Here is a 16,319-nt window from a genome sequence, read left to right on the forward strand (position 1 = left end):
AATCCTAGCATCAGCTCTGAAACAATGAATTTTAACTGCATAGAACTCCTACAGATTTCTTTTAAATTACATCATCTCAAAATGAATACTTTAAAAATATCTTAGATAATACTATAGTATTTTAATAAATGTAATTTATTGCGATGTAGGTGATACAGCTAGATGAAAGATGTTAAATTGGTAACTTTAATTTACCAAGAAATTTAAATATTTTGAGAGAAGGTAGTTTAATCAACTATCTTAAAACCACTCTCACCAACTTCAGTGAAATTTCTACCTTGTCAAGGTGCTGAACTGTGGAATATAATGCCAGCTGCTCTGATTTCAAAAATTTGCTGAAGCAAATAGTATTCTGTAAAACTAATTTTTTGTATGCCTGTAGGTTTGTAAATTACTTCTGCTTTTAAGGTACTCAAAATCACTGCATTCCTTAGCAAAATACCATTGTTTATCCAAGTGTTTCTAACAGTGATTATCTGAAACTTTTCTCATGAATTTTAGGCTAAAACACTGCTTAGTGTTCTAACCTGTATTCAGTTTAAGATTAAAAATGATGTGGAGATCTGTTAACACAGGATCAGAATTGTCTTATGGGTACAGTTGGATTTAGGTGTGAAGGTGAAATTGCAAGCTAAATGTGCAGTGATATTTTTCCCATTAGACTTACTTGGAAAACTTGAAGTGCTAAAATTTTCCCGTCAAAGTTAAATATAATGTTAATATTTGAAATACCATATTTTTGTCATAGACTGTTCTTATGGATAACAATTTAATTTATAGTTAATGTTCTTGGGATAATTATGGAGCTTAAAGGAAACCATCAGTTGTCAGTGTTGTTTTTTGTTTTGTTTTTTTTTTTTTTTTTTAGTTCTTAAAAGCAATCTGAGCCAAATATGGAATTAAAAGTGTAGGGACAAATACAGGCAATACAGCTATCAGTTAATTTTCTTAGTCATTTGTTAAGCCTGTATTACATCCTTGGAAAGCTTTTTGTGTGCTTTGGTATCTCATAGTTGATGTATATTAATTGTTTTTTAAGATGGGATTTCAGAAATCCAGGCCTGGTTAACCTGAGTGTTAAACTGGCCCTGTGGTATTGCCTGAGTGAGTGTCTCCACTGCTTGGCACATGTGGGATCAATGTTCTTGCATCCATTGGGCAAAGCACAACTTGGGTTTGATTGGAAGTGTTTGTGGCCAAAAGCAGTAGTTAGCATGTATTTAAAGGAGGAGTTTGAAAAGAAAATAAGCTTTTTCTTACTCTGGTGCTGTTGCTGAGCAGGTTTTCTCTCTGTGCTTGCAGGTTGTGACTGAACTGGGTTTGACTATGTCAGGCTGTGGCAGCACAAGTGCCTGGTGTTCCTGCCGGCCCTGCCTGGCGTGGATGAGAGAGTGGTGCCAATCTGGGCTTAAGGCAGAGCTGCTCATGTTTGGAGCTGTGGCATCAGCCATGGTACCTCCCATTTGAGAGCACGCTAAAACCAGTGTCTTTTTGCTTTTGTTGTGGTTGCTTCTGCAGTGTTCAGGAAGAGGAGTAAGCCCCTGTGAGTGCAGGGGCAAGAAGTAAACTAGAAAAAAGATGCTGTGAGGAAACAGGAAATGTGGGTTAAAGCAAGAGAAAAAGACTGAGCTGGGCAGTTTAGCTTGAAGAAATCTAGTTATTGTGAAGTTGTAATAAGAGATCAAAGTGAGGAACGAGTTGGAGGAAAAGGAAGCTACAACCAAGGAACCCAAGAGTGAGAGACGAAAGGTAGAGGCAAGAGTGAAGCAGATTAGGATTAAAAAAAAAAAGGTCTAATTTTGTTTTCGTAAATTTGCATAGAAAGTGCCAGAGTGACCTTGCATGAGCAATTGGAAATATTGGTCTCCTGAAGTTCTATTATTCATCTTTGTATATTGAGTGTTACTTTAAGAAGAATTTACACAGCCTTCAATTGTATGGCAGTACCAAGAGTGAGTGTGCTTTACAGAGATGGCTTCTGATTTTAAAATTGTCTGACTTCTAGCTGTAGTGTTAAAGGTGATTGTACCATGACAAATTTCCCAAATGCTGAACACTTCTTGCTTCTTTCAGGCGGGGCTTGAATCCACCCCACAGAGTGAAGTCGATTTCAATGACTACCTTCACACAACAAGAAATAGAATTTCTGCAGAAACATGGAAATGAAGTAAGTATTATTTGGAGAATAAAGTAGATTTGACACTTCAATGCTAAAGTTGAAAACACTACTTAAAGAAAGCTTAAGGTTTTTTGGTTTGGTTTGGTTTTTTGGGTTTTTTTTGGCAAAAGCTAGACAGAGGTCTTTTGAAGCCAACATCAGTTGAAATGAGGCTTCTGAAGAGCTTGTTTCATTGGGTAGCTGATCATCATAATGTTATTGCCCAACCCAGACAATCCAGATTCACATGACCAGTACTTCTGAATAGGGTTTTCTTTTGATTTTGCATAAGACAATATGCAGCCATCTTTTTTTTTTTCTTTTTTTTTCCTGTAAGCTCCGAACTTGAAACTGACTGCAGCAGTATTTCCGGAAAGAGTGTTCTGTGACAAAAAAAAAAATACAAAAATAGAGCTTGTAGCTGTTTTTCTTCATACTTGGTGTCTAGAAAGTCTTCTAGTAGTTTTAAAAGCCTTTTTACTTAATGAAAGTATATCCATATTAAATGTTCTTGGAGAGAGGAAGGAGAGGAAGAAATTGTTACCTATTGAGTGGTTTGTGTCAGCTTTGAAGAGGACAAGTTCTATCATGCTGACTTTTTGTTCTTTTAAATAGAAGAAAAAATCTGAGGTAAATGTTGTATTGGCTCTGTGGGAGCACTTAAGCCCTAGATGTGGCCATTGCTGACTTCAATTTGAGGGTGAAGTTTGTGTTTTAATACCATGCTATAGCCTTGAGGATTTTAGAGACAGATTTTCCATCTGTTTAAACTAGATAAGGTTCTGCTTCACGTTGATTGCATCTGTATCCTTTTTGGTAGAACTATTGATTGTAAGCTAGAGAGTGTTTTATTAGTATGCTTTTGTGAAGCTTTGTGGGGATAAATCCCATCATTCAGCAAAATGCTGATACTTAACTTTCTTGAAGTTGGTCCATTCATAACTGTCAGGTTGAAGAATGAAAACAGAAGTAGTAATTTCTTTTCCTGCCCCAGTAAACATGCGTTATTTGTTGAAATGACTGTTAGTGGATGATTCCTCTAGACAGAGCTAGAACAAGGCCTGAACTCTCCCAGATTTTATAAAATACTCTTGATGGCTAGGATTGGTTGGGTTTTTTAAAACTATAGAGCATTGAATATGTGTGTGTATATGTATAGAGCATAATGCTGACTTTTTGCCTAGGGAAATTTAATAAAGAATCTTCTGTGGATTCATATAGAGTGTGTTGGAGGATCTTTCCATAAGATTAGATTGTAAACTCCAGCTTTGCTTTAAGCTTCATGAAGTGTAAAGGAAAGCATGTGGTTGTAACTCTTTGTATTTGTTTTAATTTAATTTTTTACTGAACTTGCAATGTATAGAGAGTGCTATGAGTTTGTTTTCACAGATCTGGAACCTTAAGTGATCATTCTCATCTGATTAGTGTGGTGGTCCTTCTTATTATAGCCATGACTAGTCGGCTAATCATGATGATTTAGTTGATACATAATTTATTATTGACATAAAAAAATTCACAGACCTCTGCAGTGCTAGTCTGTTTCAAAAATGGAGGTCTTTGCACTTGTAGTACTCTGATTGGAGAATTGCAATGAAATGAGCTGGCTCATAAAAATGAAGATGCCCTTCTGAGTTTAGTTTTAGATTGTTGATTAGTACTTTAATTCTTAAGTAGAACTGAATAAACACTTGTAAGTGCCGATGGTAGATTTAAGGTGTGCTCAAATACTGAACAGAAATTATTGTTTAAAACACTTCGAAGTTTAAAACCTAGTTAAACATGTTTTCGCTTTGTTATACTTTATATTCCAGTAGTTAAACAGACATTTTGCATTCTCTTGTTGGTATTGGACTTTGGAATACTTATCTGCAGATAAGATAATATATTGGACAGAGGAAATTCATCTAACTCACAAAAAAACGTTTTTGTGCTTAGCTTGCTGTTCAGTGTAGGAGTCTCTTGTGTGTATAGGAAGAAAGGAAATTTCCTGAAATAAGACTTTTCAAACATGGAATTGTCCAATGTTGTAATATCAACAATTAAAACAATTTTACAGCAATACTTTTAAAAAGAAGCTCAACTTTTTGTGGCAGTCTATCATGTTTAACTTCCATTTTTCTGTACCTTCTAAAATACTTTAATTCCAATTTTGTTGCTCGAGTCTCTCTCCAACATGGCCAAGGCCTCTGCGATAAACTTTCTTGATTCCAGATGAGTAGGTCATGGTTATACAATAGGGATCTTGTTCTGAATACAAAGTAAAATAGCAAGAAAACTTTCATTAGATTAAGTAGTTAAGGTGCTGAGTTGTTCTTAGAGGAAGTAGTTTTCCACTCTCCTTCAGAGAGTATTTATAAGGTCGGTATTGTATGAGGATGAAGACCTCTAAAGACATCCAGACAACAAACAAAAGCAAAAAAACCTAACCACTCAAACCAAACAAAGAAAAAAACCCGAACCACTTCCTAATATTTAAAATACCAACTTTTCCCCAGTTGCTGTAAATTACCTTCTTTGTGGCACATATGGGTAAAACGTTCATTAAGTAAAAGGCTTCTGCAAAGCAACTGCTTCAGGGAGAGATTATTCAGAGCAGCTCTTCCTTAGGTGAGACACCATCCTCCCCATAAATGCACATTCTAAGAAATGTCTTTCTGGCACAGGTAGCTTGAACATGAGTTTTGACTGCTGCAAACAAGAGTTTTAAATCCTTATACTGTATTAGGAGACGCCTATATTTTGGTGTTGCTTACTCATCATCTGGAGGTATAAACAGCTGTCCAGTCTCTAGTTTTGCTAATTTGGGATTATGTCACCGCAGCAAGAATGGAGGCATCTTCCAGCTGACATTCCTCAAGTGCCTTCTGAAATCCTTTTGAAGGATAAAGGCAGTTCTGATTCACTGGTTAGGATTTTTTGTCTCCTTGCTCTCTTCATGAGGAGCAGTATGAGGTATTTTCACATTTTCTTGTGAGGAATAATGAGGAGACAGTGACGTGTCTGTTTGAATACTCATTCTCAAATGATGCTAGTGCTGATTTGGCCTCTGATTCAGTTGTGCAGTGGTAGTAGGAAGTGAATTTGCTGTTTGAAGAAAGTGGAGGTGGTGCTAATCTCCTGTTGCCATTATAGCTGTGAATATTCAGAAACTTTTCCCCTAAGATGAAGAATAGTATTATAAGGCAGACCGGTTACAGAGTTAATTTTTCTCCTACCTGTTTGAAAAGTGACAGGTATTTTTGTAATCTTTCCAAATAACCCATTCTAATATGCATGTGGTTGAAGAAAAAGATCTTGATGGTCTTGTATTTAGAAAAACTCTGTTACTCTGGGGCAAAGACCATGTTTACCTGAGCTAATGAGTAGAATACATAAAGGTATGCTCAGCTGCTTGGAGTTATTTTAATAGTGCTGAATTTTGGTTTGTTGCCAATTTTCCTGACTCTCAGTAGCACCTGTGCAAGTCCCTGTTTCCTGCACTCTTGCAGAACTGGCAGCAGTCTGAGTCTGGTTCAGAGCTGGTGTTAGGCCAGACCAGAATGCTTCTCTAGAATCTCCTTTACTGTGGAATGTGGCCTAGAAACCCTGGAGTGGAAGGAGCAGTTCTGAGCTGTAGTGATGAGCGCTGACAGCACGAGCTGTGCAGTCAGGTGTCCTTGGAGTACAGTGCTGGTTCTGCTAATACTATACAGAGATACATGAGCTGATTGTGTGTAGAACAATGTCTTTGTTAGCTGGATTTACTGGCTTTGCTTATGAAACCATTAACTTCTGTGCCTAAACTGCCTTTGAAATCAGTACTCTGGCAGTATGAAATGATTTTATCCTACAGTGATTAATTAATAATATTGACATCAGAAGTGCAGAATTACTAAACAAAGCTATAACTTGCTTACATAAAGAAACTGTTTCCAAATCTTTCTTCCTGTAGGGTGTTATGTTTTGGAACATAGTTTTGTTGTGTAGTCATGTGCAGTTCTTAGCACTGTCAGCATTACATTTGGTGCATAACTATTTTATTGGCAGAGAGAAGGAGAAGAAGAAATCTAATTTGGCATTTACCAGCCTCTTGAAAGGTATTATCTTGTTAGAGCTTTTTAAACTAGACTGACACATGTAATCTTCCTATGCAGTGGTATGTCTGGGCCTCAAGAAGTGTTGCAGGTCAAGTAGTGTGCTTTTTCCTAGTTGAAGTGCAGCTTCTATCACCAGGAGGACATGTCCTGTGAGAGCTTTACCTTGCCTTGCTGCCTTCACTGCATACAAGAGCAGGAGGCTTAATGAGCAAGAACTTAACTTTGCTGGCCTGACTGAATTTTTCTTTTCTTCCTAACTAGCACAGCTATGCTAACAGGAGTTTCTGAAGTGTGGTAGCTCAATGCGTTGTGTAAGCAGAAGGCCTTTGTCTCTCCTATATCCGCCTTCCCACACACACTGGAGATCTCTATCAGTGAAATAGTTATGACATGGCAAAGCTTTATTTGGTAGTTGAAATACATAGCACTAGAATAGAAATAACTGAAATCTCAGATTCTCAGTGTTTCTGCAAAATTTTATGGATAATGCTGATTTTTTTCTTAATTAGCAGTTTTTAGTGGGCCTGTTCTTCCCCACTTGTCCATCTCTGAAAACACAGAGAAAAAAATCCCCCCAAAAGTGTCAACAAACATAAAAGCAAAACAAAAGCTAAACTTCTGTGGAAAACAGGTACATGTATTTTTCTTTTAGTCTTTGAGCCCTGCTTGGAACTCATGAAAGCATGAAATGTTACGGGAGGCTGGGTTTTAAACCAGAAACCTTTCTGATTAACTTTGTTTTGTGGTGTGCCAGATGTGCACTGCATGGGATATGTTCTTTGTTGCTTTCTATCAAAGCTGAAAACAAAGGTGATTCTTCAAAGTGTAGGACTACAAATAAACTTTTATAAATTAAGTAGTGTATGGAAAATCTAATGTATGGTAAATATAATTACACTGGGAAAACCAATTCTCCCTCAGATGGAATAGCTGTTGAGTGCAGATTCAGGGAAGCCAATGATATGAAGAGAAATATAGGTAAAGGTTTCATTATAACATACAATATGCACTTGGCCCAATTTTTTCCTTTCAATGATATATTTAAGTTACGGCAACTCACAGTTTCTGCTTTGCTACCTCCTGGGTTTTTATCTAGGTCAGGGTGAGTAGGTTGATGCTGGTTGTGATTCTCTTTCCCTCTTTACTTCATGCTGTACTTACTGATCTAATTCTGAATGTCCCAGTATCTGGTTGCCAAGTGTCTAATGACATCCCTTGCAGGACTGGAGCTTGTTGGCAGAGGACAGGTACTATCCTTCCCAAAGCAGTTGTAGAGGGATTCTCAGGAACTTTTAAATTCCATGAAGACAACTGCTGAATCTTGTTATCTACTTACTGTTTATCTGACAAGATAAAACTTTGCTTTGTCTTGATTTTGCAGCCCCTCAGAGTGTAGCAGGGGCAAAACTTCGAAGTATTGCTTCTGTCAACCCTTCAACAAAAGTAGACTTTCAAATGCTGCATACGCTTAGTCATTCTGACTTCAATGTTCTCCTTTTTTTTTCCCCTGCTCCGTTGGTGAACCAGTGGGACATGGACTAATTATACTTTTCAGGGACAGTGGACAATGATTATGGATTGTTGGATATGTTCCACTGTTTCTAGGGGCTTCCACATAACTTGAATGTTTACTCTTGGCTCCAGCTTGTCAGGCTCTTCTCTAAGCAGAGCATTTTGTTTGATAGAGCTGTAGTTATCAAAAGCAGGAGTATAGCAAAGCTTTTGGTGAATAAACAGAGCTTTTGAGCACAGCCTTATTTGTGCTGCTGTTGCAGAAAGAAGAATATTAATATTAAATGGCTGAACCAGAGTATTCCCAAGGAAATGGTGCAATGTAGAAGAATTTCAGAAAGCCATAGTGTTTTATAAATATAATACCTTAATAGTAGTGTTGTGTAATGATTGTGTGGTGAGTTGGTATGATGCTTCATGTATTATATGTAAAAGCAAAGGAATGAGTAATTCTGTTAAAAAGGGGCTGAAGATGTGTCATACAATTTGAGCAGTAGCATTTTCTGAATGAGCTCTACAAGTGTGACTTACATATGGAACAGTTAGAGGGGTAGTTTGAAACACATGCTCCTTGGGATATCAAATTCAAATTTCTCAAAACATACATTTTCAAAATAACCAAAAATTGAGAACAATTACTCCCTTGGATTTTTTTTTTCAAATAGTGAATTTGTATTAAATAAGAAGAGAACTGTATTTAGTAGAGCGACTGCTTGCTTAAGGCTTGGGTTTGTGTAGGTTTAAATTTCCTTTAATGCCTTTTTGCAGTTCCTCCCTGCTTCCATGTCCTGCAAGTAATGCCCTGCAAGAGTCAGCACATGCTGTGGATAACTGTGCTGAGTAACTGTGGGAGTAACTGTGCTGCCTGGGCAGCTGTCGGGCCAGACAGAACATAGTACTGAAGCTTATGATGAAGTGTTGGCAACTAAAGTTGCCAGTCTGATCTTTCTATACTGGTGCTATTTTTTTGTTGTTGTTGGTGTAGTGAATCTTTTGGTATCTGTCCAATTCAGATGGTGAATTAGTGGGGAGTAGTCAGGGTACCAAGGCTATAAATACTGAGTAATCATTCCCCACCATAAACAGCAAGTTGTAGGGCCTAAGTTTCCCTGATATTTGTCACAAGAGTAACTTCAAAATAGCTTTGAAACCAAAAATAGGATGGCCTGATCGATAAAAATAAAGCAAAACCAAAAATTTCTCACAGCAAACTTCTTTCTTCACATGAGATTCAGGACTGTTGATGACTTACTTTAAATTGACTATGGAAAGATACCTACTTCAAGAAAACATGGTGTGAGTTCTGTCTCTGACAACAGTATTTTTTAAATTTTATTTTTCAGTTTTGATTTCATCCTGTGGTATTGCACAGCTCTCTGCCATTTGTGTTTTTTTAGATGGCTGAAAATTGTGTTTTGTGGCTCACTTGAAGCATAATCAATGCAGTGTTGTGGATCCTTGTTGAGTCAGACGATAGTAGCAGAAGTATAGCTAGACAGAGCACACAGGTCACCAGCAAACAAGGGAAGACAATGGGTCTTTTATTGGGCTCTGAATGCCTGCTTGAAACGGCTGCTGATGTTCAAAGCATTGTGTGCTACGTCAGACAGAAATATGTGCCTTTTCATGGTCTCTGGTGTGGTTCTAAAGCTTTATAAAATATGGCTTTCTAAAGGACTTAAGTCAGAATTGTGTAGGTTGGAAAAAACCTTTAAGAACATGAAGCCCAACTGTAGTAGGAAGATAAAACAGCCTGTTTTTTTGGCATAAATATGGTCTCAAGTGCCCTTTTGAGGTTGTGATTTACCCTTTGTATTCCAGTCATGTTGTACACCCACTTACAGTCTTATGTTTCCTTTCCATCATTCCCACTATCTGATTCCAAACTACTCTTATCTATTGTGTGTGTCTGGTTTTAGTCTAAGACGTCCATATTTAAGAACTTTTAAGAAATTGTGCTTTCTCTTGTAACTCTTTAGGTAAAGAAACCTAGGTGAAATTTAATTTGCATCCTGGCGTGGTGGATGTTTTACACTGCATTTGTACAGCTCCTGCAGTCAGGCTCTGGTACAATGAGAACGTCTTGCTGAAGTGTGTGTGACTTAAGTATATTCTTTGGCTTGGTGGTTGTCCATTAGTAAAACTGGTAGTAAAATTTAGTAAAACTGTTCTCTGTGCTACCAGTAACACAAAGTGCCTGCCAGTTTGTTTAAATTATTACAGTAGTGACTTAAGGCATATTTCACTTGCTGCTTCCTTTTGTGGTTAGGTATTTAGAAGGAATTAGTTGCTCCAGGAAACACTTTTGGAAGCCTGCGTTCTGAAGGTTTGCAAAAATTGCAATGCAATGGCAAGAGCCGATGCCTTTAAGAAGCTTGCATCATTTTAAACTAACAGGTGTTTGTTCAGCACAGTCCTCCTCCGTTCCTGTTTGCATATTCATAGAACTGTATCTACTATAGCTCTGTAGCTGGTAATGATCTAAAGTCACACAGCACCTTGTTTTCTGAGTCCTCACAGAAATGGCTTGTAGTGGCCTGAGACATTGACATGGAGCTGTGGTGGGGTTTTTTGGTTTGGATTGTTTGTTGTTGGGGGTTTTCGTCTTTTTGTTTTCAGGGCTTTTTGTTTTGTTTTCTTTCCCCCTCACTCCAAATGCGTAGGCACTTCAGGGTGAAGATGAAGCAGAAAGCTGGGAGGGAGAAACGTGAAAAACTGGGTTGTGGTTTGTTGCTGTGAGTTGATCTCCTCCAGGTTTCAATGGTACCAGGGACATGGTAATTGTGATGAGTTTCTTTTATCTGAGTTGTTTTGGGTGGCAGGAGAAGGAGGAGTAATTGGATGGTCTGATATATGGGTGGGGAAGGGGCCCTCCTCTGTCATTTGCCAGCACATCTCAGGCTTGCTGCAAACTGATCATGGCAGAGCCCCAAGTGTTACGGTGCTGGGTGCAGAATCAAGTAGGGGCTGTGCTGTAACATTTGTCTTTCTGCTTGTCTGAAATTAAGCACTATTTTTCTTTTCTTCAGTGTTTCCTGATGTTCTTTCCAATATTGCAGTTGGGTTGGGAGGGGACTGTGTGGATTTGAACACCACCAACTCCTGCTGCTAGAGATTCTGTAAATAGCCACAAGCAGGACTTCTCTTCCTCCTAGCAATCATATGACTGCTGCTTGTATAGTTATACTCACAAATCTAAGTATGGAAATACTACTGCTGGCTCACCTCAGACTATTCACTGCAAGTTTAAAGCTACACCCATAAATATTCTGACTATATATGTTTTGTTACCAAAAAGTAGTGAAAGATTGGTACTGTTAAAACAGTGATTCTTGGTATTAGCTTTTAATTTAGAACAGACTTGTGACTTTTTTGACTAAATTTGTCTTCTAAGTTTGTATGAAGAAGTATTAAACCAATATATTGTTTCATTTTATCTATTACTATACTGTGGCTGTTTAATTTTGAGAACTCAAATCAGTGCATTGAACTTGACCCTTTTGTGTAGTACAACTGCAGAATGAATGCAGAATTGCTGAGTTTGAGGTAGGAACTACGGATCTTAGCTCTAAATTAGCTGTATAAATACTCATTTGAAAATATCTTTTGATCATTAGATCTGTTTCCTGTTGTTGTTTGTCTCTATCCAGTAGATGATAATAAAGTTGGTAATAAGGAGTGTTAGGTGTTGAATATGCAATCAGGCTATTTAGAACTGTAGCATCAAATATGAAATATGCAGTTAGGAGTCTGCCTAATCTTTAAAATCCTGAGTAATCTTTGAAATTACCTATAAGATTTATCTTGGTTGCCAACTAGTTTGGGGAAGATGCTGAAGTGGGAGTATCACAGCTTTTACCTTGATTTGCCAACTTTCAGAACAATCAGTTTTGCAGCTCTTGGTTGTTAGAGCCTGTGCTTCTCCTGAAGGTCACTGGGGACAGTGTTGAAAACCTGACACTTGCAGGGATAGAGAGCAGGTTTGTAGTAGGCATGTAAGAGGGTTGGTCAGGGCTATTTCAGAAAAGGTGTGGGAAGAAAGGGTGTCATGAAAACAAAGCTTTTTTTGACTCTGCTTCTCTGGAAGAAACATGTTCTAAAAGGGCACTGTGATTTTGAGGGCAGCTCATGTTTGGTGTTCTTGTTTGGGTGCAACATATTAAGGTTATTTGCAGAATAGCCTGAAGGCCTTAAAACATTTCAAGTTAAAACTCCTATGTCTTGTTTAGTTTTCAGGACACCTTTCCTTTTGTTTTGCTCAGGAATTGAAGCTTGAACATACTGAGAATTTTGCAAGTGGTTCAATTTCTACTGACTCACAGCTACAATTAGAAAATTAAATTGGAGCAAGAGTATTTTTACCCCTTATCTCATACCATCACTCAAATGTGTATGGTATTGTAGAAACTGCATCATGGTAACAAAGGCTGGTTGGAAAACAGTTCTTGTACTCAAATACTAATTAAAAATATAAATACTGAACCTTGGATCTTTTAAAATCTACTATTTGAGGCTTAGAACATATGGAATCTGTTGAAACAGTTTAAGCCCTGGAGTGTACAGTAAGGGAATGTGTAGAATTAGATGAAGGAGAAAAATCTTAAAGATTACAAGTAGAAATTGGGTGCTTTGCATTTCATGAGTACATTCTACAAATATTTTGAAAAAGGAGTGTTGGATGGTGAAATCGGATGCTGGGATCTGCTTGCCCTGCTGTCACAGGCAGCTTGAGGTATTTAGACCCTAGTACACGGTACACCACAGTCAGTGTTACAGCAGCTCAGTCTGGGATATAAATTATGCAGCCACACACTTTAATGGTTTAATGTATTAACAATTATAAACTTAAATAGGTTTTGAATTAAGATATTTTCTCTGATCAATCTATGTTGTTGTGGTTTTTTTGTTAAGGTGTGCAAACAGATCTGGCTAGGCCTATTTGATGATAGATCATCAGCAATTCCAGACTTCAGGGATCCACAGAAAGTAAAGGAATTTCTACAGGAAAAATATGAAAAGAAAAGATGGTAAGATACCTTTACTATTATAAAGATTGCCCCTGTGATGTGCAGATGGACTGTTTGCTCTCATTTTGAGTGTGCTTTCCTTCTTTGAGGTGCTCTTAAGACTAGATTACACAGCTCTCTAAAGTGAAATGATTTCTGAACTTGATTTAGAGCTCCTATAGGAAGCAGAGGAGACAAACTAAAGTTTCTCAATGTTCATGTATGGAACAGAAATGGCTTAAGAGGATGTCAGTAACAGCGTAAAGTAACAGTTTTGCTGACTGTTATTTATTAGTTGGGAAAGACATGTTTTGTATTAAGTAAGTGCTAAAAATATTGATGACTTTAAATACTAGTCCATTTAAAAAAAAATCTCAGGCATATTTAAAGAATGGGTATTTTGCAAGCTACTGATAGAATCTGTTGCAGGATTGGGGTTTCAATAGCAAAGCTGAGATCTGCCAGTTCTCAACTTCAGACTTAGAACTTCTCATGTGAAACTTGTAAAAACCATTGCTCTTCTTGAATGTAGGTATGTCCCTCCAGAGCAAGCAAAGGTGGTGGCATCAGTCCATGCATCCATATCTGGGTCTTCTGCCAGTAGTACAAGCAGCACACCTGAGGTGAAGCCACTCAAATCTCTCCTGGGAGAAGCTGCACCCGCACTGCACTTAAACAAGGGCACGCCTAGCCAAGTGAGTAATGACTGCTGAGGAGCACAGAACTACCTGCAGTCCTTGTTACTCTTTCAGTGACACAAAAATTCTTGCAATAACAACTGCTATGATTGTAGGAACTAATATGATCACTCTATTTAGTATATTTTACTGAAGTATATACGTGTTTACAGATAGCTACTAGATGAAGTTTGTTTCTATTGACCAAATTGATTTTAGTGGTTATTTTCAGTAAGCAGAGTTTTTCAGTGTGATAGGATTACACGGTTTTCTTTTGCATAAATACCTCTAAAGTTTGGACCTGATGTGTTATATTTTCATCTTTGTATTTTCTCTTCGAAAATAAGAAAATTACTTAGGCTGTTAACCATGAAATTAGTAGTGAATATATGGATGAAAGCATGTAATGTTTACTATTGCTTCCTATGCATTCTGAAACTCTCTTAAGTGGCTTTCAGGGGGTGTCTGTATGCTGTAATGTAAAGTCAAACAACACTGTGTACTTAGATTTTTGGAGGGAAGACTGTTTGAAAACTAGAGTCAGGATACAAGCAACTCTTGAATGGACCTCTTTTTACTCAAACAGTAGAAAATTGCAACTTCAAGCCTTGCTATGATATTTTTAAATTTTTCTCTCCTTACACTGAATTCTAAAGATTTTTTCAGAATGTAGTTAATAACTATTTTCTGTCTTATAAAATTAAGTTTTATTGCTTGTATTTGTACAATATTTGCAGTTTTAAATACAAAATCTGAAGTTGCTAATAATATATTGCTACTTTATTATTCTGGGTGCTATTAAACTGTGTAAATCTGCTGCAGAGTTCCTTTAAAAGCCAGAGTAGTAGCATAAATAGTTTTTCTCATACTGTAAGAGGAGGGTGTGTACTACGTACAGCATCCTAAACTTCAGGAATAAATGTCTTGTTAAAGAAATAAGGTTAGTCTTGCCTTCTAATATTTTGTAAATGTCAGTTTGATAAAATATCACCTTTTTGTACTAATTAATTGAGATCTTGTTTGTAGTCTCCTGTTGTAGTTCGATCTCAAGGACAGCAGCAACAAGAAAAGAAACAATTTGACCTCCTTAGTGATCTTGGCTCAGATATCTTTGCTGCTGCTCCTCCTCAGTCAACTGCTACAGCAAATTTTGCTAATTTTGCACACTTCAACAGTCATACAGGTAGGTACTTGGACCACTGCATCCCTTTTAAATGTATAAAATGTAGTTTTAATTTTGATGGCTCTTGGCTAAACTTCATGAGATGTATGTAATCTCTGTGCCTTAGGAGTGTTTTATCGCTCAAGATTTCTTTCAGGTCTTTATAAAGAAAGGTTGATGACTTAGAGACTGACAGTTCTGCTTCTGGAAGTGGGAGTTGCTTATAGGGATATGTATGATTACTTCTTTCTGCCTACTACTAAACTCTAGGTTCTTTGGGGGAGAGTGAGAGGATGAGTAACGAAATGTCGGGAGAAGCTGATATTAGACCTTCAATTTTCTTTCTGAAAATTATAGGAAGAGCATTCATGAAAAGCCAGAAGAGTCTTTAAAGAGACTTTAAAGGAGTTCAAATGCATTGATAATAACTGCCAGTTTGTCAAAAGAAAAAACAAGGCTTGCCCAGTTTAGAGTGATCTCCTCTTTTGTGTGTGTGTCTATTTGAAAGCTGAGTACTGCCCACGTGGGCAGGATTCTCTAGTTCCAGGAAGAATAAACAAGCCTTGAGCATATGTATTGACTAAGGAAATGGATAGGCCTTGAATTCTTAGAGGATGACTTCAGTAAAATATATTGAACCCTCAAGGTGTTGGTTTTTTCCCAGCCAAAGACCTAGAGCCATAAAAGTGTATCCTAAAGACAAAGTCGATTCTGTGGTCACTAAAGCTTGTTGCTAGCTTGCCTTGTAGTTGTGGGAAAGTACCTTTGCCTGCCTGGTCTGAATGGGCCTTTCATCTAGTTGTTCTGAGAAAAACTGTGATGTTGCTAAGCCACCCAGAATAAGAGAGATTTCTTGCAAATCAGTCCTGAAACTGTTAATAGCCAAGATAAAGTGTCATGGATGGGACTTAAGGTTCACACCTGAGGAACTGAGCAAAATACCAAGGATTTATCCAAATTAGTGTTATGAAATAAGTGGCAGAATTCAGTAATGCTGCAGCAGCAGTTGTTATTCTGTGTATTCTGTAAAATCTGTAAAATTAGATTTCATGTTAATCATCGTTTTGGGGGTGTGTTCAACTAGGAGGACTTGTGTTGACTGGCCAGTGCTGTATAGTGTTACTGAAAAGACTGCAGATGGTTAATTCTTTCTAATAATTTCTTTCCAAATTTGTTGGTGAATGATTATTTATATGCACTTAATTGTTCTTTGTGCTTTTTAGGAGATGAAAATTCCATTAACGCAGTATTTCAATACTGTGTTCAAAATCACACATTGCATATTCACTGGGTAATTTTTTAAAAGATAAAGAGCTATAGAAACACTCCAGAATAAATATAATCTGAGGGGAGAGTGTTAATTTCTGGTCACAAGCTAACCGTTGTGGTCATTCCCATGATTTACCATAAGTTTTAGAGCACAAAGCAGTTTCAGGGCTAGTAAATCAGTTTCTAAAAGGCAGAAACTTATTTCTGAGCATGTGACGTGTTTTGCAGACTTGTTACCTGAGGGTGTTTTCTGACTTGCTGTAGTACAGTGCTTGTAAGGTTTGTCTTGTGTGCAGTAAGTACAGGATAGTGTTAGTGAAATGAGTAACAAAATGTTACAGACTCTTCCTTTGGAACACAAAGAGGGTTGGTTGATCGGTCTGCCAGCTTTGGCAAAAATGAGTTTGGAATGCTCATTAAGGAGTTGTAAAAACATGTAATTTTTGTTAGCAATTACAC

At 37.4% G+C, this 16,319-nt stretch overlaps 1 protein-coding gene across 9 annotated transcripts in view; it reads left to right on the forward strand.

The window, feature by feature from the left end:
• The window catches only part of AGFG1 (ArfGAP with FG repeats 1), a 37,097-nt gene that overhangs the window by 8,115 nt on the left and 12,663 nt on the right, over window positions 1-16,319 (forward strand). For all 9 annotated transcript variants that reach the window (XM_058843910.1, XM_058843909.1, XM_058843911.1 and 6 more), the window contains exons 2-5: window positions 2,074-2,167; window positions 12,658-12,773; window positions 13,285-13,447; window positions 14,456-14,612. In XM_058843910.1, the coding sequence (XP_058699893.1) occupies window positions 2,074-2,167; window positions 12,658-12,773; window positions 13,285-13,447; window positions 14,456-14,612 (530 nt within the window). The remainder of the gene's footprint in view (window positions 1-2,073; window positions 2,168-12,657; window positions 12,774-13,284; window positions 13,448-14,455; window positions 14,613-16,319) is intronic.

This window comes from Poecile atricapillus, chromosome 8 (genome assembly GCF_030490865.1).
Source record: "Poecile atricapillus isolate bPoeAtr1 chromosome 8, bPoeAtr1.hap1, whole genome shotgun sequence".
Taxonomy (NCBI): Eukaryota; Metazoa; Chordata; class Aves; order Passeriformes; family Paridae; genus Poecile; species Poecile atricapillus.